This window comes from Ambystoma mexicanum, chromosome 9 (genome assembly GCF_040938575.1).
Source record: "Ambystoma mexicanum isolate Mex_15411 chromosome 9, UKY_AmexF1_1, whole genome shotgun sequence".
NCBI lineage: Eukaryota > Metazoa > Chordata > Amphibia > Caudata > Ambystomatidae > Ambystoma > Ambystoma mexicanum.
In genome coordinates, this window is record NC_090931.1 from 268,809,743 (window position 1) to 268,831,820 (window position 22,078).

Below are 22,078 nucleotides of genomic sequence, written 5' to 3' on the forward strand. Positions count from 1 at the left end.
TCTTCTCTGATAGTATTGCCCTCCTCAGTTTCTCAGAGGAGACGCCGTTGATGATTTGGAGGCGAATGGCGAATTCTTCATCCGGAAATTCGCATCCCACAGCCATTTCGCGGAGGCGAGCATGAAACTTGTCCACTGTTTCTTTTTCCCGTTGTCTCGCCATGCAGAAATGGAACCGCTCGTAGTCGGGGTTGAGGTCCGGTTTGAACATGTTGGAAAGGGCGGCTTTTGCTGCTGCGTAGTTGGCATCGCTGCCTCTGTTTGGCGTGGCATTGAATAGGCGCAGGGCGGCAGATCCTATGTTGAGGAGGAGGAAAGTGCGCATCTTTTTGGGCGTATTGATGTCTCTCGCGTCGAGGTGCATCTCGAATTGTTGTATCCATATTTCCCATCTAATGGCTGCTCCGTTAGTGAACGGGTCAAAGGGTGGCATGAACGTGGTTAGCGAGGGGTCTGTACGTTCCTCAGTGAGGCTCCTCCTCGACGTGGACCTAGCGCCGGACTCCGATGGGCTGGACGTCGGGTCGGACATGTTGTGTTATGTGGCGTTGCGGCGTTGAGTTGTAGCTTGCTGTGTGGCGGTGATTGGGTCTGCGTGGGCCTGCAGCGCGTGGTCGCACGTGCGGCGCTTTGGTTCGGCAGGCCTGCGTGTCCTGCTTCACCCACGTCGTGGGGTCGTGATCTGCTGCTGGGTGTAGTTGCCAGGATTAAAGATGCTGCTCCCTGGGCTGTTGTTGAAGCGTGAGAGAATGTATGAATGTAAAAAAAAAATTTTTTATTTTTTTTTATTTTTTTTTTCTCTCTGTTGGGGCCCTGGGGTGCTAGGGCCGCTTTTCGCCGCTGCCGGATGGTGTTCTTGATCGTGGGCGGGGCCGGCGTCGTTAGCTTGCCGGCTCCGCGATCGTGAAAAACGCGGGTCCGTGGGTGCGAAAACCGCCGTTGTTATCGGGGCTCGCGACCCACTTTCCGCCTCGTCGCCAGTGTGATGGAAGGCCTGCAGGCCTCTGCAGGCAGGACAGCTGCGAGATGAGGCCCGCGTGCAGGGCCTGTTAGAATCGCAGTGCGCGGGGGCGGTGCAGCAATAACTCACACGACTGCTCTCGTAGTTGCTTAAACCCGGACTGGCGTCGAGACGCCAGTTCCGGTGATACCTTTATTTCTGACATCCGGCGGTAGTATGTCACGTGACCCTGTTATATCGGGACACGTGACATCACAATAGGTGTGCACACACGTGACTTCACCTCACCCTGCACACTTTCCTGATGGGGGGCAGCGCGGGCACACACGGCTCCTCTCGGCTCCTACTCACATGGAGACGCCAGCAGCTGCCAGCCACACCGCTGCACTACTCTGGCATCATTGCCAGTGGGCCCAGTGATCCCCAGGCCACGCCCACTCACTGTTTGCGGCCAATGCTGCCGCTCTCCCCGGGCACCGTCCCTCATTTCCTCCTTAGGGAGGGGGAACAAAAGAACAAAGAAACAACAGAAATAAACAACACCCAGACCCCTCGCAGGACCCAACAAAATACGGTGGACAGCCACGGCGGTCGGGCGGGCTCCTTCTCAGTGAGCGGCAGAAGCCGCATTCACCACATGGCACGGAGGGCCCACCTCCTCGTCGCCAATGTTATGTCCTGGCCTGCAGTCAGGCGGGCCAGGCAGACCAAGGCTGGGGGAACCCAGCCGACATGCTCTGGGCACCCAGCTGACACCAGTTGACAGGGGGCACCCTGCCAGCCCGTGAGCACATGGGCTCTTCCATGGCCTGGGTGCACCCAGGCCACCAACAAAGACAGCGCTGCCATTGCCAACGTTACTCATATGCAGGGTTGCCCAGCATGGGCTCTGTGGGGGGCATACGTGCAGAGTTGCCCAGCAGGGGCTCTGCTGGCATGGAGGGGAAACATCAGGGACAGCGTTGTCCAGCAGAGGCGCTGTCCGGATGGAGGGCCTAGCAGCAACAGGCCCTCCGCCTGGTCTGCAGCGCCCGCATCGCGCTGCTGCAAAGACACACACAGCAGTCATGCCTTCATGACTGACTAGCCGGAACTGGCCAGTCTCTTTTATTATGTAGGTCACATGGTCACCACCATGTGACCAGAGCACGAGCCCTGGGAGATACCATGCTACCAGGAAGGTGTGACACACCAGAAGGGGGTACAAGCGACAACAGGAGAGACGGCGGATAGCGGCAGGTGCAGGGAGAAAAAGATATGGGATAGAGAGCCAAAAACAGAGGCCGAGCCACGCAATACAGAAAGCACGAGAGCACAAAAAAACAATGTTATCAGGAGGGACAAAAGGACCAAGAATGTGGAGGTGTGATACAGAGAAATCGAAAAAGAGAACATTAAAGTGAAGACAATAAAAATAAATTTATAAAGGAATTTTGTATCGCCTTCATACTGCTTTGCAGACGGGTGAGAGGTCTTTGCGAGGTAAAGAAGGGAACGAGGAGGGGGTCCTTGGAGACAGGATTGGTGCACAGGTTGGGTGGGGGGGCCTGCCTTGTCTGTATGGGATGCTAGGGTGCAAGCTAGCACCACCGATTATTCCTTGCACAGGGTGGTGGGCCTGCTGCCGTGCCACTGCAGCTCATATACACACATACACAGAAAATAAGGAAGAAGCCAAGTAAACGATCCCCGGCAATACGGATGCGGCAACTTCATTTGGCTTTAAAAGGTGCTCCATCTGATCCCATAATAAAAGTCAGTGGGAGAGAATTAAAGATGTATTGCGAAGAAGCCCCTTTTGGACTGAGCACATCTGATTTCGCAGAATTTACCCACGTGGTTTAGTTCCTGCTAGGTCCTCTTCCAAGCTTGGCCTCCATACTGGCAAGTTTGGCAGCACTATACTTGCCAACATGACCAGTTCCAATCTATAGGTGCTTATCCAGTCCTAGTTTTTTTTCATTTCATTCTGGGACTTGTAGACTGAGCTTTATAATGGGAAATGTGGAACTACGAGTCCCAGAATGCAAAGAAAAAAAAATCCAGGACTCCATAAGCACCTACAGATTCGAATGGGTCATGTTGGCAAGTATGGCTCACTACCAGCGCCCCTTGCCCCACAAAGCGAGGAGGAGCCCTATGATATTGACCCTTTTCACTTTCTCTTGCCCTGCCCCTCAAATACTGGTTGAGTCGGTGCAACCAGGCGACTCCCTTGGTACCATGTACCCCTTCTACTTGAGCATACTGCAGAGCTTCAGTTCAATCTAATTGGGTGGATGGAAAATGCCACCCTGCGGTCCACGCTGTCTCCAATGTGTTCTATGTTCTTAGATCAGCAGGTTTTTTTCATGAAGTTTTTTGTTGAATATTTTCGGCCGAAAAAAAGAATCTTTTTTGTAATTAGGGGGGTTCAACTCCAAACCCCCTTCCCTATTATCTAGTCCCTATTCTCTCCACCCCCAAACCCCTTTTATCCCCTTACCCACGACCTCACAATTTTTCGCCCCCATATCTTTCGATGAGTTTTTTCAGCTGAAAATATTCGGCAAAACTCTTGGTGAAAAAAAGCCTGACGATGCAAGAACGTCATAACCCTCCATTGTAGGAAGCACAGGCATGGAGCCTAGTGCCCCAAGCAGTGGCACGGCAGGAGTGTGGCCGCCCTCCCTGGATCCCCTATGGCCCCCAGTGCAACCCCAGCCTCTTGCTGGTGCCCTATTAGCCACCCCCCAGCACCAAAAGCTGCCTCCGCTACTGGCACTAAGTAAGGCCGGGGGCGTGCTGCCGTGAGAAAGGCCAGCGGGCTGGTGAGCACCATGCAGTGTGCTCTCTCACTGGCATGGTGACATCACAGCACGCTCACACATGTCATCATCAAGGCGAGGGATGCCCACCTATGCAAGACACAGCCAGTCCCTGCCACACACAAGGTCCCTCAGGTTAGCGGCCTGCACCCAGGGGGCATTTAATTAAAGGAGGTGTTCTCTACCACCACCCGTCCCCTCTTCTATAGAGATCAACTGTGGGCGCAGCATCACCAGTTTATCAAAGCTTTCCTGCTCTGCCAGGCTCTTGGAGCAGATGGTGGTAAAATGCCAGCAGGGCCTGGTTAAGCCAGTGGTCTCCTGGATCCACTGTAGGTAGTTCTTGGGCCTACCATGGGCATGTAATGAGATTGGATAGCCACACTTGATCTTTCGGCTACACATATGGAGTGGAACCATTGTACTGCTGGCCCTCTCGGCAGACTTTGGCACCATAAATCCACCATGGCAGGGTCACAATTAGCTCTCCCAGGGACAAGGACTCTGCACTTTAAGACCACTACAGTGGTGCTTTGCGCAGTGTAAAACCCACATAACATAACACACATTGATCAACAATATGTTCTACCTATGACATAATTGTGTCAATGGCAGTGCCCTTCCTTGTTCAGGTCCTTCCTGATACATTGAACACTGTCACACTCCCTTTTTCTATCTGAAGTCCTTTGCGTTGTTGCTTTGGGTTTGGCAATATCTTCAGTTTTTTCAAATGTATCCTTGGCCCATGACTACTTTCATTGGGACATTGGATTTGTTTTTGTTGTTTTAATATACTCCCAAAGGGGGTAACACCATCAAAGACCACTTTCTAGCCCTGGATGACTGGACGGGGAACAGTGCTCTCTGAATCAATTCCATTAAGCCAAAGGCTCGGGTGTTGGGTCTGCCTTGTCCTGACCTCAACATTCCATGGCCAACAACTCTGGGATCAAACCCTTCACCAGCCGTGACTTTGAAAAATATAAAACCTTACAAGCGTCCCTTGGCACCTCAGATGTCTCAGGTGGTCGGTCATTTCTGACTTTGGGGTGATCACGGTAGTAGCCCGAGGTTCCTTTTGGCTCGATTACGAAAATAGCCTAAATCTAGGAACACCAGAATATTTGATAAGCAGTCTCTGAAAAGCTCAAAACACAGCTGCGGGCCTTCTGACAGCCACCACACAACATGAGCACATCCTCACAGTCTTTTTTTTTTTTCAACAGAATCTTTCTATTAGATGTTTTCAGGAAGGCATACAATAATCATACCAGCATGAGTAAGAATGTGATTACAGACTCAACCATCACACAAGAGGATATTGTCATAAGGGCCGAACATCCCTGGGGGTCAGTTATAGTCTCTCTAGTGGGCTTTCCCCACCCAGATAATTTCCCTGGGAGGGTCAGATACTCTTTACAGTTGGAGGGTCTATGTGAGCCATCGAGTCATGGGGGGCGGCGAGTCAGGCTTGGGTACTTCTCTGCATATTTCATGAAGGGCACCCAAATGTTCTGAAAGCTCGTAATATCCCCCAACCGCATGGCAGTGATATTTTCCAACACCACACTGTCCCTGCAGTTTGCCCACCTGATAGGCTAAGGCGGGCCTTAGGATGTTTCCACAGACGCACAATGGAGATCTTAGCAGCGGTGAAGAGGTGTGTGATTAATTTGGCTATCTGACCTGTTAATGGGAATGCCCCCTCCTTGGTGTCCCCCATTAATATTATGCCTGAATCCCAAGGGATTTCCAACTCTGTGATCAGCTTAATATGTTCCAATACTGCACGCCAGAATGCTGTAATTTTTGGGCAGGTCCATAGCAAGTGAAACAGGGTTCCAGTGTCTTTTTGGCCTCTCCAACAGCCTGAGGGCATAGTAGGGGTGCTTTTGTTTAGCAGTTCAGGAGTCACATTCAGTACCGGTAGCACACCTTCTATCCCCCTTCTCTGTTTGTAATGCATTTGGTGCTGCTATGTAGTCTTTCCTATATTTTGCTCCAATCTTCTATTTCTAGTGTGCGCCCTAGGTCTTTTTCCCAACTGAGCATGTATTTCTCCTTCTTGGAAGGATCTGTTTTGTCTAACAGTTGGTATAGAGTGGAGATTTTGCCTCTGGGAGTGGATGCTGTGAGGGTCCTTTACAACGCAGTTAGGTCCCTCACTCCTTTTTCTTTGATCTCGCTGTGTGATGTGCAGTGTCTTATTTGTGCGTAGTGGAAATGTTCGGATTCTGGGACCTTAAACTTTGTTTTACAGACTATGAATGTGAGGGGGCATCCATCCTGCAGGAGGTCCCTGAGTCTTCTCAGGCCTCCCACCCACCAGATTGTGAATCTATTGGGGGGGATGCCAGGGGTAAATCTGGGTTACCCCAAATTGGTGTGAGGGGACCAATCGTGCCCGTGCAACCCCATTTGCGTGCTGCTTGTTTCCAATTTGAAACAGTATTATTCGTGGTTGTAAGGGGCCTCAGGTCTGCTTGGTTCCTCATGGGCACTATATGTGGAAAAGAGGAGAGAGGGCCCGAGCACCATGCCTCCTCAATTTGCTTCCACTGGGGGTGGTCTGCCAAGGATTCCCAAGCAAATGCATGAGAGAGCTGAGCGGCTCGGAAGATTCTGGCTAGGTCTGGGACGCTCAGGCCACCAGGACCCTAAAACGTGTCATGATTTGCCTGGCAATGCGTGGGATCTTCCCTGCCCAGATACATTTCATTACACTTTTCTGCAGCTTCTTCAGGTCTGCTTAAGAGATGTTTATTGGGAGGGCTGTACAGTGGTAGTTAAACCTCGGGACCATATTCATTTTAACCGCGGTTATTTTCCCAGCCAAGAGATTTCCTGCTTTTCCCATCGTTCTAGATCTTTTTGTAGCTCCTTAAATAGTGGTGGGAAGTTGTGTTGGTATATCTGCTCAGTGTTTTGGGAATTTGGACTCCTAAGTACTCAATACTGGATGCAGAACAGGGGATGGGGATGACTGGGCGAGCGTTACTCTTTGTTTGTGCGGTATGTTAATTGCCAATGCGGATGATTTAGCATAGTTCACTTTAAAACCACGGACCCTCCCAAAGGCCTCAATTTCTTCCCACAGGGCTCCAGCTGATTTATCCATCTGCGCGATTGTTAGGAGGACGTCATCGGCATACATGACCATTTTATATTCCCGTTTGCCTACCGTAAGGCCCATTATGTTAGCATTTTGTCGCAGCTTGCAAGCAGACGGTTCCATTGATAGGGCGAAAATCAGCAGGAATAGAGGGCATCCCTGGCGAGTGCTTCTGGTTATGTGGATCGTGTCTGATACTGGGCCCGTTAATTCTTAATTGAGTAGAGTGGTTTTGGTAATTGGACATTGCCCAAGCTACAAAGTTAGGGCCGAAACCAAAGTAAGACAGAGCTGCCTTGATGTATCCCCAATCCATCAGGTCAAATGCCTTATGGGCACCTAGAAAAATAACTGCCAATTTCTCTCCCTTCCTGGTTGCAGATTCTATCAGGTCAATTGTGCGCCTAATATTATCATGAGTACTTTTGCCAGGGATGAAACCTGTCTGGTCTTGGTCTATCAATTTTGGGAAAACATTGCTCAGATTTGTAGAAAGAATTTTGGAGAACATTTTACCATCATTATTCATTAATGTGATCAGCCTATAGGAGGAGCAGAGCTGTGGGTCTTTACCTGTTTTGGGGATGAGAATGGTTAATGATTCTGCCATTGGTGGGGTAATAGTTTTTGTGGTGAGGAACGAGTTGAATAGGGCCAGGATATATGGGTATGTCTTGTAAATAAATGTCTGTGAGCCTGTCAGGGCCCGGGGCTGAGTTTTTCAGGGACATAATTGCTTCTGCAGTTTCTTCCATTAAGATCGACCGCTCTAAAGGGGCTAAAAGGTCCCGGACTGGGCTCATTGAGACGTAAGTACTCCACTTGGATATCAGGCGTGATAGGGGTCCCCGCCATGATTTGCCTGTGGTGTTCAGCCATCAGTTTCCTTTTTTTGGGATCAATAAATTGCATGTTCCCATCCTCCCCCTTAAGCTTTAAAATGTTATTTCTATTGTGGACGTTTTTTAATTTGTATGCCAGGACACGGTTTGCCTTGTTCCCATTGATATAGTAGAATTGCTTTGTATATGCCAGGGCTTTAGCTGATCTGTCTGCCCAGTGCATTTCTAGAGCTATTTTGGCTTTTCTGAGGTCCCTTTCCCCTTTCTGTGTTTGTCGCTTTTTGTAATTTCTTTCAAGATCTGCTACTTCTGCTTCAAGTTTAGAGCCCTGGAGTTGAGAGACCCTTCTCTGATCTGCTACTGCACTGATCAGAGCCCCCCGCATAACTGGCTTCATGGAGTCCCAGATCATGGCCATGGGGGATCCGCTAATTGTATTCTCTTTGAAATAGTGGACAAGGGTCTCGCCCGGTTCTCTTTTTATAACATCGTCCAGGAGGGTAGATTCTTGTAGTTTCCAAAATATTTGGGGAGGGGCTGGGGAGCCCTCTATCCACAGATCTGCTGTGACAGGGGCATGATCTGATAGAAACCTCATGTGGATTTGTACCCTCTCCAGGCAGGGGAACAGAACCCCTGGCATAAGAATCAGGTCAATCTGGAGAAGCCTTTGTGAGCATTAGAGTAGAAGGTCAACTCAGTCGAGCCTACATTAGCTAGTCGCCAGATGTCAATTGTCTTTGTTTCTCTAAGGAAGTTAGCAAGCCCCAATGCCTGAGAGAAGGTAGGAGTGCGAGTTTAATGGGACTACATTAAAGTCCCCCCCAATCAAGAGGTGTCCTTCTGCGAATGCTAAGATTGTTGGAATTAGGTCACGCAGGAATTTCTCCTGTTCGTTGTTCGGGGAATAGATAGCTGCTATGGTGAGTGGCTGTTCCAGAAATAGGCCCTTAAGCAGTAGGAATCTACCCCTGGGATCCATTTTTACTGTAATTTGGGTAAGAGGCACTTTTTCACTGAGCAAGATGCCCACCTCCCCCTTCCCCCCGAGGTGGCAAAGTATGATTTATTAAACCTTTGAAATCTGATTCAGCGTTCATCTACTTGGAGTAAGTGGGTTTCCTGCAGACATATGATGTCGCCTGCTAGTTGTGTGAATCTGCGCTCTATGGGCCTTCTTTTACCCAGGAAGTGGAGTCCCTGAACATTCCATGTTAGCATGCTTATTTCACGTTCACTGCTAGACCCCATAATAGCAACTGGCGTGGATGCTTCTAATTGTGTTCATAGAGATACCCTCATATGTGACTCGTTGTATGTTGCTGCCTTGTTGCCTTCAGTTTTTAAAATTTCCCAGAGTAAAGTTTCCCCCCTAGCCTGTTCCCCAAAACTCCACCCCTCCCTTCTTAAACCCCCCCTCCCCACTAATAATGGTCAGGAACAGCCCTCCACCAACGGGTTATCCGGCTCAGTCCAGCCACCGACAACTAAGGACCTCAGGGCCTAATGCAGGATAAGCAGCATAACTTCATAATGCAAAATGAGGGTTTACCAAGTATGCAGATTCAATGTTTACCAACGTAACAATCTTTGGGCCCCATTATTGGATCTGAGATGGACTCCCCCCGCTTATAGGTTACCTGGGATGGACAGCAATCTGAATGCTGCAACAGTGGGATGGAAGTTCACCGTCTGCCTCATTCCTGCTCGCTTTTCAGTATTTTCTGACCTCTGGGAACACCAAAGGGAGATTCCGGTTCTGTAATTATGGGAGTGGAAGAGGTGCTGCCTTCAGTCCAGGATTCCTGTTTTTCCTGGGAGGGCCCTGATGCAGCGCCTCCTGTTCGCTCTCGTCCAGGTGTTCATGGTTGATATTTCTGCTGAGTCCTGGGAGGCTGATTCTCTTTCCGAACCCTCGCTCTCCACTCCCGTCTCTAGGAACTTCTCAGCTTCCTTTGGCGAGTGTATTTGTTTCTGTTTACCTTCCCAGGTGAAAATGAGGGAGGTCGGAAAATCCCAGTGGTATGGAACCTTCTTATCCCTCAGCCACTCAGTCAGGTACTTCAACGCTTTTCACTTAAGGAGAGTGGCATTGGCGAGGTCTTGGAATAGTATTATGGTCGCCCTCCTAAACTGAAGAGGTCTGATGTTCCTGGCTTCACGCATTATTTCCTCTTTCATTTTGAAGAACTTGATTCTTGCCAAGACATCCGGGGGGGGGGCAGCGAAGGATTGCTGGGCTCTCGTGTGGTGAACTTTGTCTATTTCTAGCGGGGCTTCATCGGGTAGTGTAATTATTAATCCAAACAGATCCTTTGTGTAGCTTTCCAAGTCTGCATCCAAGACCGAGGCTGGGATTCCCCATAGGCATATGTTATTTCGCCTTGAGCGGTTCTCGGCATCCTCTCGTTTGGCCTCTAATGCTCCGCATTTACCTTCAAGGTTGGCAACACTATCCCTAATTTCTTCTGCTTCTAATGTTTGTTCACAAAGAGTGTTCTCGATGTCAGCTGTTCTGTCTTCCACTGATGCCACCCGCTTGTCCAGTGTGGATATTTTGCTCATGACCTCCTCGGTTCCTTTGTGAAATTCACTTGTCGGGCCGCCAGTAGCTCCTGCAGGTCTGATTTTGTGACGGATTGAGTGAGAGGGTTGCTCTCTGCTGCCCATGATTTGCTCCCCTTCTTTTTCTCAGAGGCGGGTTAATTCAGTAATGCGGAAATGTCCAATTGCTTGGTGTTTCTCCCCCCTTTTGCCATCTCTCTCCCTATTTATCAAAGAGACAGGGGCTCCCTTGTTGGACACCCCAGATGTATTGCGCTGATGGGGGGGCCATCCAAGATGGGGTTGATAGAGCAGGCTTTTTCCCCCCACCTTAAATAAGTTTCCTGATGTCCCCCGGCATATGATCTCCGTGGCCAGGGAAAGCGTTAGGAGTTAGAGGATCCAGGCCTCACCACTGGCTTCCAGGGGGGGTCGGGAGGGCACCGGTCTCCCGATCGTCAGGTTATGATTCGAGCGAGGGAATAGTCCACCCCGCCTCCTTCCCTAGTGCTTGAACAAGGGTCTTAATAGCTTGACCCCTCTGGTGCGTCTGAGGGACAGTCCGGGCCTAGTCCCATTGATTAACTGGTGCACAGGGTGCCCAGTACCCCCTGGGAGCACTGTAGCCGGGTGGATGGGAAGCGGCAGATGGGGTTCCAGTCTCTTGAGTTTGCTTGGGTCCCTTGCAGTGCTGGATATTTGGGTGTCCCCCTCCCACTGCCCTGATCAGGCTGCAGCAGCTACGGCAATACACCACAGCGAAATCCGGGGGTGTAAGTATTTGTCCAGCTGCAACAGCCCCTATAGGTTACGGGGCAATTTAGGTGGATAAACTCTTTGGAAGAAGATCCGAAGAACCTTTGCGGCCAGTTAGGGTCCCCGCAAATCCCATTTGGCCGGAGCAGAGTAGAGCTGGGATCAGTATTCTGTATTGATATTGGTTGGGGAGGTCATTCCCCAGCTGTTGGGTCGAGAGTGGCTTCCAGGGTGCAATGAAGGGGAATTTCACTTCCCGCAGTGCTGTGGCCCTGGCCGGTCACTCCAGTAGCCACTGCTATTGTAGGCAAAGCCCCCCACAAACCCCGAATCGCTGTCAACTCAGGTGGCAGGGAGGGGGTAAAGAGAATGGGCGATGGGTCCCCGTTCCAGGACACTGACAGCCTACCTTGTGTGGCCCGGGCTCCTGCCCCGATGGTTCGGCTTGTCTGCTTACTTCTCTGTGGTGTCTTCAGTTGGAGGAGTTGGCGCAGACAGTTGAGAGCTTCCAGCCCATGACCACCTGTCCTGCGGGCCAAGTAGGCTTCAGGCCCTGCCATCTAAACTGGGCATAGCCTTGTGATTGCACCACGTTTTGTTTCCCAGCTGGTATTTTCCCTATAGCGATGTCGCGTTGTTTGGGTGCGGAATGCACCAGGTCCCCGATTGAGCTGCTGCCCCCTCTCTGCTCCATTTCTTCCGTGTGGGGTCTCGTCCGTCTCTGCCTCACTACGAAACTGCCGCTCGGTGGGAGGATCACCTGCCCTCCGGGTCCGCTGATTACTTGAGTTATGGGCTAGAGCTCCTCTGCATATAGAGCTTTAGCATGGCTTCCTTCTGCTTGATTTGCTCCTGTCCATTATTTCTTTTTTTTTGCAAGGAGTGCGCGTTTCTCTCCTCGGCTTAGGCTCCTCTCCACTCGCGCTCTCTCTCTGAAGCTCCAGGACAGAGCGGCCGCCATCTTCCTTCCTTTGAGGGCGCACACAAAAACACTTCAATAAGGGTGAAGGCAGGGTGTACGAACCCTGAGTTTTCGAACAGTCGGCTCCCCATCCTTTCCTCACTCCAAACGTTGTATTTGGAGCGTTTACATGAGATTACTCTGGTGAAATTGCCGTCGGTGGCCGAGATGAAGCGGGAGCTTCTACAGAGCCATACCACCAGCCTCGGCGTCAAGCTGGCTTTCAGTGGAGATACACATCATCTTTACAAGCCGTGTGTCCTCTACTTGTATTGTTATTGTTAGTATTATGGTATTTATTAAGCGTGACCTGGCTTCGAGAAGCAACGCGGTGCTTTACAGAGGTATACAGCGGTACAGATGCATAACAAATTGCTTTACAGAGGTTTACAACAGCATAGATGCATAATGAAGCGCTTTATAGAGTTATACAACAGCACAGATGCATTACGGAGCACTTTTCAGAGAACAACAGAACCGATATACAGCAGGCTGGTGGGATACAGAGGGGCACAGAGGAGGGGTACAGCTGTGCTGGGTGGCAGGGAGGAGAGGGGCGGGCAGCGTCTAGCGACTCATGTGTGGGCGTGGGGTGATGTGATGGCCTAGGTGTTGAGGTGGATAGATTCCTTGCCCTACTTACCCCTTTGGTCCCCACTCTTTCCCTAAACGCATTGTGAAGTATTCGCCACCCAGGTGCTTGTGCTCGACTAGGGCAATGCAGCTGGTTTCACCCTGGTTCAGGGGCTGGGCTTTCTCTCGTTTAGCCCAAAAGCATTTAGAAGCTTTTCCATCCACAGATCCAAGCCACGGAAGGCTATTTGGCGGTCAGTCGGAGCGACTTCGCTCTTTCTCTTGTAGAATCCAAGTGCTTTCCCCGTTAGCCTTTCTCTGCAATCATCCACACCAAAAAGTCAAGTGTGGACCTAACTAGGAGCTATAGGAAAGATGTAACGAGGGTGTGTGCAAATAATTTGTAACGCATATTTGTGAGAAATGCATAATTTTTTACTTCCTGACATTTCAAAATCATGATTTTTTTCCAATTATACGTGTAGCAAAATTACGGTGATAAAATCCTGCAAAAAAACGAATTTGCAGATTTTTCTGTCAACAAATGTAGTGGAATTTGTGGTTTGGTTGTGTTTGACCATCTGAGAACTAATCGCGGCAAATTGTTCGAAAAGAAGGAGCCCACATGTGATCAGTTCTCCGAGGATGAAACACACTCACACCAACCCCCCACCCCGAAACCCCCGTCCCCACTTACCAGATTCCCGTCACCCGGTCCACTTCAGCCCTGCAGCGTCTGATCTGGCCTTCTAACGCGGGTCAGATCTAACGCCGCAGGGTGCCTTTTTTCTTTTTTTTCCGTTCCCCCGCCTCCAATATTAAGGAAGCGGGGGACGACCCTGCAACCCCCCACTGTGGATACAGACCGAATTTAGGGAGCCGGGGACATCCCCACAAACCCCACTCCACATGCTCAGTAAGGATCAGCCTAATTGTTTGGTTAATTCGATCATATGTTACTGACCAAATTCGGTCAAATGTAACATTCGATCAAATAAAACCGAGCAATTATACTAATACCGAATTCGCTAGTAAAGAGTTTCCGCTTACTTTGCTGAAATAAATCTTGCTGAAAATTAATCTGCAGGACTTTTTATTAGTAAAATTTGTGTACAACTCTGGGAAGGAGGCTTTACTTGATTTGCTGGAAAAATCTGCAGCAAATGTTAAATTCTAGTTTTTTTTCAGAAAAGTAATTGGACAACTCAAGTAAATAGTGGAAAACTGCAGTGAAACCTTTGCTGGAGAATTCCTCAGCAAACTCAGTGAAAACGTTCTGACTTTTTGGCAAGCTGTTGCAGGTTTTGAAAGCAGCAACATCTGTTTCTGCAGACTTTATTCCTGCCAGACTTTACCAATGTCGTGAAATTTGAGATCTTTAGTGAAGAATTTCACAAAATTGGCTGAAGCAAAATTGGCCACTTTTGCACATCTGTGTATTTAACATATCATAACGATTTGAGTGGATCTGCTACCATAAACCGGGACACCAAAGATTGAAAAGTTTATGTTATGGCTTGGCATAACGTGGCAGCCTTTTCAGAGCAAGTACAGATTCTGCCATTGAATAGCCAGTCATTATCAGGATTGAGAAGAGATGAGCATTCCGCTTCTGGTCATCCCCACCTCTGCCCCTTCCTATTGTGACGTTAAGCACCCGTTCCAAGGGCTGTAACGGCCCGGCAGCCCCGAGCGTAGTGACGTCCCATTTGTGGTTCTGGAATGAAGATACTATTCAAAAGTGACTGCCATGGCTGCCTTCGGGTCCGAGAGGAAGGAGCAGCTGCGAAATGAGGTAAGTGGGGGGTGGGAATTATTAAAAAAAAAAAAAAGAGGGGCCGGAGGGTGGGGGAGGAAGATGGTGGCGGGGAACCAGCAGTCAGGCGGCTTGGAACGCGGGCTGAGATTGCCGGTTTCAACCCACGTTCCTAGCCACTTGATTGGCTGCCCCCCCATAAGGGTGCTAATGTCTGCTATTGACTGCTTACTCTATTGTACAGTCCTATGCTGCTTTCTTGCTAGGCCAGCACTACATAAATCGTACACCAATGGGGCTTTAAGGAATGTTTCACAGAGTCACAGAACATCACTGGTGTCGGCCTTGTCGGGTTTGTCCTGATCTTTTTATGTAATGGGCCAGGCATATAATAGCATAGGTCAGGGCGGCAGAGACATAGCCTCACATTTGTGGCACATAAGACAGAAGTGGGCAGTGTTTCTCATCTCTTTGGGGTGTGGTGGGAAATATCTTTTCTTTTTTAACAATTGGTTTAACTTATAACTTAAGCGTTGGCCCATAGTAGCAGAGTCCAATATGGACGAGGGCAACCTGCCTAAAGAGTACGAGCGAAGACTGAGCTGAATGCTTGCGACAGCCCACGGCTGTTTAGGCAGGTAGGGTAAATGGGGCTGCGGATCTTTTGGGCCAATGCATACCTGTGGCCAGTGGTGGAAATGGAAAACAGTTGGTGGGGGACCTCACAAGGGCTGGGCTAGGGTGGAGTTGGGGTGGGGGCGCTTTCCGAGGTGGCAGGGTTTATGGGGGAGGAGCGGGCAGTTGACCTCCGATCAAAGGAACTGTCCGAAATAATAGTTTCAAACGGCGCTATTTATTTAACGCTGTGTCTTTTCCAAACTATATATTTATTCCGCTTTAAACCACTTCTATGGCACTTGTGATGAGTTACTTCACTGTGCGGATAATAGTTTTGACCAGTGTTGCTGAGTAAATATTCTTTAAAATGCACGATTTGCATCCCATTTTGTAAATAAAACTCCCCCTTGGGTACTATTCAAAGAGGGTGATTTCTGTAGCTATAAACAATGATTTCTTTTACTTGAACCCGCACAGTTCCTGCAGCTCCCCTCTGAAAGCAGTTGGGTGGCTGCATCGTGTGGACATGGACCCGGATTATTTATTTATGTATGCAATGTTTGTCAGATATCTATATATGACCCACATTGCTTAATAAATACATATACAGGTATCCGACAAGCATCGGATACCTGTATATTTATCTATTTATGCAATGTTTGTCGGATACAGGTTTCCAACAAACATTGCATAAATAAATAAATATATAATTTGGATCCATGTAACCGACAAACACTGCACAAATAAATAAATAAATAACCGTGTGGTGGCTGAGGACCAGGCCATGGCTGAGGACTGTAACTTCCTCTTGTGACCCCTTGCATGGGGTCACCAGTGGAAGTTACAGCTTGCTCGCGGGCACTTACTCCCCCCCCCAATGCTGACTCTGGCTCGATCCCGAGATCCGGCTACACATCTGGTGCCGGCCCAATCGCCAGCACTGCCTATTGCTGCCAAGATGGCCATATTGTGACTACTTAATTTATGGCACATGGGCGAGGGTGGCTTTTTAGCACATTGTGTGTCCCTTATGTCGGCAAGCATGGCTATTGATGGTATCACCCACTTTTGCCGAATTGCTTTTTGCCTAATTTTTTACCACTTTTTTAACGCACAATGAAGATGGCAATTTGGGGTAAGGTAGCTGTGAGGTTTGGGAGCTTTAAGGGAGGGATGGAGGGGTCTCCCACCACATTTTGAGGTACAAAAAAGTGTTACATTTGGTAAAACAAACATCAGCAAAAGTGTAGGGCGGTAAAAAAAAGCCAGCAAACATTCATAGATCCTTATTTATCATAGCCACAAATCAGATCGTTTCAACTTTTCAGTGCTAGCATTTGCACTACGATGCCACAGCAACTAAAGTATCGGCATCTCTAGGTTTAATGCCTACTGTAGGTATGTTAACAGGCTTTTATACTGCGCCAAACCACCACCGTAGCTGTCTCTGAACGCATAGTCTTATCAGCAATCTAACACAATGCAGGTCTTTCAAAGTCTCTCTTGGAACCTGCTTTCCTATATCTGGTTTCCTGTTTTATGAGCTTTGTAAAAATCTGATTGGTCAGCTCAGTGGGTAAATGCATCTGCTGCAAACATCTGGTTGCCCTCTGCAGGTCTCAGGTTAGACTCCAGAGCTTTAGTTCTCTGGTGGTGGCTACGTGAGTATCCGGGTGGTGAGCATTAGCAACCCTTGCAAGTTACTGTGCTACAAAGCCACAAGGAGGTGGCTGAAAGCGCTACACATGAACAATTATGAGGGCCACATCCCTTTTAATGACGAAATCACATGTATGCCCCCTCAATAGCTTTGCTCAGCCCCTTAATCAAGAGACAATTGTTGGCAGGCTCTTGAATCTTACCGCAGGCGGACAATTAGGCCGCCCTGTGTATTGGGACCGATGATGAGGAACACACCTGCAGCCAGGCTCTGACTAGCCTATAGGTCAATAGGGCAATGCCCGAACCAAAAATGCAAAATGCTAGCCTGTTTTATTGGGTCAAAGAGGGCCACTTTTTGGGGCAATGTTGGCCAGTTCGATGAGTTACTTCACTATGCGCATAGTAGTTTTGACCATTGTTGCTGAATAAATATTCTTTACATTTGAACAATTTGCATCACAAAACAATAAACTCCCCCTTCGGTACTAATCAAACAGTCTGTCACAAAAGAAATGAATTGTCATTTGCAATTGTGGGCCACTTTTTAAAGGGTGCACAAGACAATGTTAGGCCCCTGTCCGACCCTGCCTGCAGCCGCTGAGAGGGAAGGAAGAAACCCGGCTACCCTTGTGTACAGTATCCAAACGAGTTCTGTATTAAAGAACAGTGTGTTGGGGGAGGGGCAAGCACACACCATGACTGTTATTTTTCATATTTACATGGCACATATGTATATGTGCTTGTTTTGGATGTAGAGCGCACTGACCTAGGTGGGAAGCAATGGAGCGCAGTGCATATGGAGCGGGGGTTACGAGTAGGATATGGGGTAGCAGAGATAGTTGGAATGGGCAGGGGAAGCAGTGGAGGGGGGTTCCAGCGATGAAGAAATACGTTGAGTGGAGCGATTGGCGATATAACATTGAAGAGGGATGCCCACAGGTCTTCCCTGAAGCGCCGAATGGAGGGAGCCAGTCTTATCTGGGTTGCTAACTGGTAAGAGCGGTGCCCACAGGTCCTCCCTGAACGCAGAATGGAGGGAGCCAGTCTTATCTGGGTTGCTAGCTGGTAAGAGCGGTGCCCACAGGTCCTCCCTGAACGCAGGATGGAGGGAGCCAGTCTTATCTGGGTTGCTAGCTGGTAAGAGCGGTGCCCACAGGTCCTCCCTGAACGCAGGATGGAGGGAGCCAGCCTTATCTGGGTTGCTAGCTGGTAAGAGCGGTGCCCACAGGTCCTCCCTGAACGCAGAATGGAAGGAGCCAGTCTTATCTGGGTTGCTAGCTGGTAAGAGCGGTGCCCACAGGTCCTCCCTGAACGCAGGATGGAGGGAGCCAGTCTTATCTGGGTTGCTAGCTGGTAAGAGCGGTGCCCACAGGTCCTCCCTGAACGCAGGATGGAGGGAGCCAGCCTTATCTGGGTTGCTAGCTGGTAAGAGCGGTGCCCACAGGTCTTCCCTGAAGCGCCGAATGGAGGGAGCCAGTCTTATTTGGGTTGCTAGCTAGCTGGTAAGAGCGGTGCCCACAGGTCTACCCTGAAGGGCAGAATGGAGGGAGCCAGTCTTATCTGGGTTGCTAGCTGGTAAGAGCGGTGCCCACACCCAGAGGCCGGGTGCGCGGCAGCAAAAAGTCCTCTTTCAGTTTTCCTCTCTTGCCGTTCTTGGTTTCCAGTCTGGCACCTGCTGGCGCATTGGCATCTGGAGGCAGGGAGCTTCTCGGCCAGATAGACACATGTTTCCATTGTGAATGCTTTGGAGGTGATGCAGGCTGTCTCGAAACATTGTGCCTTCTTAAAGGGGTAGCTAGTTCAGCCCCTTGAGCATGGGGGAGGGGGGGGGTTATGAGATTGTGATTGGATATTTATAACGCGCAGGTTTCTAATCGCAGACCCAGGGATCAAACTTGTGTTGCTCGGCATCGCCTTGCTTCCAAGGCGAGCGCGTTGCCCCTGAGCTATCCTCCCGAGAGTAAATGTAGTTGAATATGCGTAGTGGGGAAACGAGGCATGCTGCAGCGTGTTGGAGGTCCCAATGTGACATTCGTGAGTCCTGTGAATAATGAGTTGCCTCCATCCAATTTACTGTCTCGTGACATCTGCCCGGATTCTCTGCAAATGTCTCGGATGTCAGTGCCGAGATTAGAGCTCAGATCACCATTTTACGGTCAGCAACTGGGCCACTAACAGGGGTCTGCAGCCTTTGGGACTACAGCTCCCATCAGCCTTAAGTCTCACCATGCTCACTCACCCGAAGGTATTATGGGTCTGTGAAAATAATGCCAGAAATATCCCCAAAACGAACACAACCATTACCAGTGTAAGGTTTGTCTTTTTACTAGCCGGCAGGAGAGCAATACCAGGTCAAAAATAGAAGCTACACTTCCTGAAAACTTTGCATTCAGGAGTGGGAAGAGGCAGGGTCTAGAGTGGGTAGCCCGTGGGGTCTACCAGGCCTGCCCCCACACACAGAATGCATACATCGCACACATCTGTTCTACATTGAACGCGTGGCGCGCTCGGCCGTGTACGCTTTTCCCTTCTGCAAAAGCACAATGGATTGCCGGAGCACAATACATCGACTTTGACGAGTTTTAAACAGCAATGACAGAACACAATGGCACATATGAGCTCGCGGGTAATCGCCCGCGGGCATTATGTGAAAGTTACCGTTAGTGCGTTGTCCAGCCAACGGACCTGTGGAAAACTGCCCTGCCTGACTCCGGCTACCACGCAACATATGTTGAGGGCCTTTGGAACCTACATGCGAGACGCTGAAAGCGGTGTACCCCTGTTCCATGCCACTAACACAGTAGGTGCAAAGGGGGAGTAGAACATTAGCCGTCGCGGCCACGCATGTGAGCAGCCAAGCTCCTGGAGGGGTTGGGGGCGGTGGTCCCTGGCAGGGAGCATGGCGCGCGCTGCCGCAGGGTACCTACCGGTCTGAAGTACTGGTTCTGGGGGCAGCCGACCTGCATCTTGCCGTCCCCTGCTCCTTGGCTGCTTCGTGTGGTGCTGCGATGCGCTGCTGCGGGGCTGAGGCTACGGCCCTGGCTCCTTTTTGTACGAGGACTCTTACTTCTCGCCCCCCCCCTGCCCCCCCGCGTCTGCCCTGGCACCGCCCTGTCAGGACTGGAGCCAGGAGGAGGGTCTGTCAGAGGCCTGGGAGGAAGTTAGCGGGCCCTGTGCCAGCGTGTGTGTCGCCAGGGTCACGCTGCTAGTGTTGCTTTACTCGGCAGTGTAGGGGCCAAGCTATCTGTCCCCGAGATCCGGTGATGGGGGGGGGGGGGGGGGTCACATGATGACATTGTGATTTACGCACTTATTGGGAAATTCACCAGGCAGTGCCAGGAATGGAAGGATTTCGAAACAGTTCATTTTTCAACTTTCCTTTTTATTGAGCTTAACAAAGACAGCTTGGTGGGTTTATGTGCCTGCTGCTGAGACCTGTCTGCTACTGCAGTTGTGTCTCTAGAAATCAGTATTGGGAGGAGCGTGCGAGGGAGGGGGGGCTAATCCAAGGGCACTAATAGAACAGGGGGAGAGTGGGCGTGGGGTGGTGGCACATTAGATGAGGGTCAATAAGCCAAACTGGCTTAAGTAAACCTATATTTCACCAAGCTGGTTAAAAATTTTACATTTTGCAAGTTATTGATAGGTTTAAAACAATACAATTTAAGACAATACACGTTTTGTTTCAAGTTCATGCGCACCAGTTCAACGGTTGGAAAAAAGCCTTGAATAAAACACCCAAAAGCATTTAAGCTTACAAGTGATTTACTGGGCTGTTCATTGAACATATTTTATCATCATGTGTTGCTCTAGTTTTAAAACATTTAAGAACAATTACACAACAAAAGAAATGCCCACTCTGCAATCTCCCCCACTGGTCCCTTTCATCAGGCCACCCTCACGGTATAACCCACAGCTCCCTGAACGTAACCCAGCCAAACTTTCATTTTACAACTCCCAACAGGACAGTTCACCTGTCTCCCATAAAGGGCCCACTCAGAGAACCCCCTAACAATCTTCCATCCAACCCCGGGCCATTATTTCATGTTTACCAATAATAATAATGAGCACCGTTGGAGGTGGGGCCGGCCATTCAGGAGGCAAGGCACGCGAGCTGAATCTTGCGATCTCAGCCCATGTTCCAAGCTGCCATCTTCCCCCCACCCTCCGTTCCCGTTTTTCACTCCCCCCTCACTACTTACCTCATTGTGACAGCATCCCGTGCCGCCACCGCCGCAGCTGCTGCCTCTCCTTCACCTCTGCTCCGGCTGGCCGCCATGGAAAGGGAAGAGAGGCTCTGTACATTCCATGGTGACCATCTTTGAACAGTATTTTACTTCTGTTCACAGGAAAGAAAATACTTTGTATTAGGCCCGTCCCAGCCCTTGGAAAGGGTGCTAATGGGGTTAACAATCTGTTTCAGGGGCTGGAATGGGTGGTAACGTCCCAGTGCCCTTGCTTCACTCAGGCCTTTAACTCGGGCTGCCGGGATGTTGCCACCTGTTCCAGCCCTTGGAATGGGTCGTTAACACAATATAATATCACGTTCGCATCTAGTGCTTCATGGTGGATACCTCCCTCTTCTTAGTGCTGTAAACAATATTATTATTACTCAAACTAACGGTAAGGTATTAGACTATAACGTGGTCTTCGATAGCGAATCTTGAAATATGTGGTGGCCTTGAGGTGAGTGGTTTTGCCAAAAACAAAGAGGTTTTGGTTACAAAGGGAGGCATGTGCTAAACATATGGCGTTCATGAGTGCGGGCCAGAAATACCACAGTCCTGAGTGCTGGTATGGCTATGTAGTTGGCAGGGTTGTTGCTAGGGCTGAAAAACATCTGGGGCTAGGCTAATGTTGAGACTGTCGGGAATCGGGGCTAACTAGCCTTTTGGTTGTAGACCCTGCACTTCTATCCAGGGCTATAACCAAAAGACCTGGGGTTATAGCTCCCTTAGCAACGCCGCTGGACTGGTTGGTGGCATTGACACTTGAGTATGTGTTGTATCTAGAAGGACCGCGCTAGGACACTGGGAGAGACCCTGGCAGAACACATTATGTTATAGAGCTAAAGATGTAGCAGGCTTTGCAATGAACTATGAGCTGCCCCCAAGGGTCCTGTGGTCAAGAGGGTGGTAACAGGCATACAATCTGCGGCGTGTGTTATAGTCCCTGTGTGTGGTACAAGGGTCCAAGCAGATTAAAATGTTTGTGAAGGGGTAAAGGGTTTGGGGCTCATGAGGAGTACTCTAAGAATGTTAAGTTTATACAGAATTGGTAGAGTTCAGGCTGTGTTTTTTCAATCTTGAGGTGTTGTTACTGTTTTGGGTTCCCTGTGATGGTGATTGTGGGGTGGCGTCAGTGTCTTAAGTGTGATGGGTAGAAAAAGTAGTCACCTGCACTTAGTCATTGTTTGAAGTCATGCAGCTTGAATTGTTTGAAGGTAGAGTGACACGTTCTAGAGTAGAAAGTTACCATGGTAACTC

General features: G+C 49.6%; 1 protein-coding gene across 3 annotated transcripts in view; it reads right to left on the minus strand.

Annotated features, from left to right (window-relative positions):
- Positions 1-19,840, minus strand: part of LGALS9 (galectin 9) — a 148,968-nt gene extending 129,128 nt beyond the window's left edge. The window contains exon 1 of one of the 3 annotated variants that reach the window (XM_069614607.1): positions 19,520-19,840. In XM_069614607.1, coding sequence (XP_069470708.1) covers positions 19,520-19,558 — 39 coding nt within the window. In that variant the 5' untranslated portion in view covers positions 19,559-19,840. The remainder of the gene's footprint in view (positions 1-19,519) is intronic. The other 2 variants (XM_069614608.1, XM_069614609.1) reach the window with 2 other exon arrangements.
- Between the last annotated feature and the right edge of the window lie 2,238 nt (positions 19,841-22,078).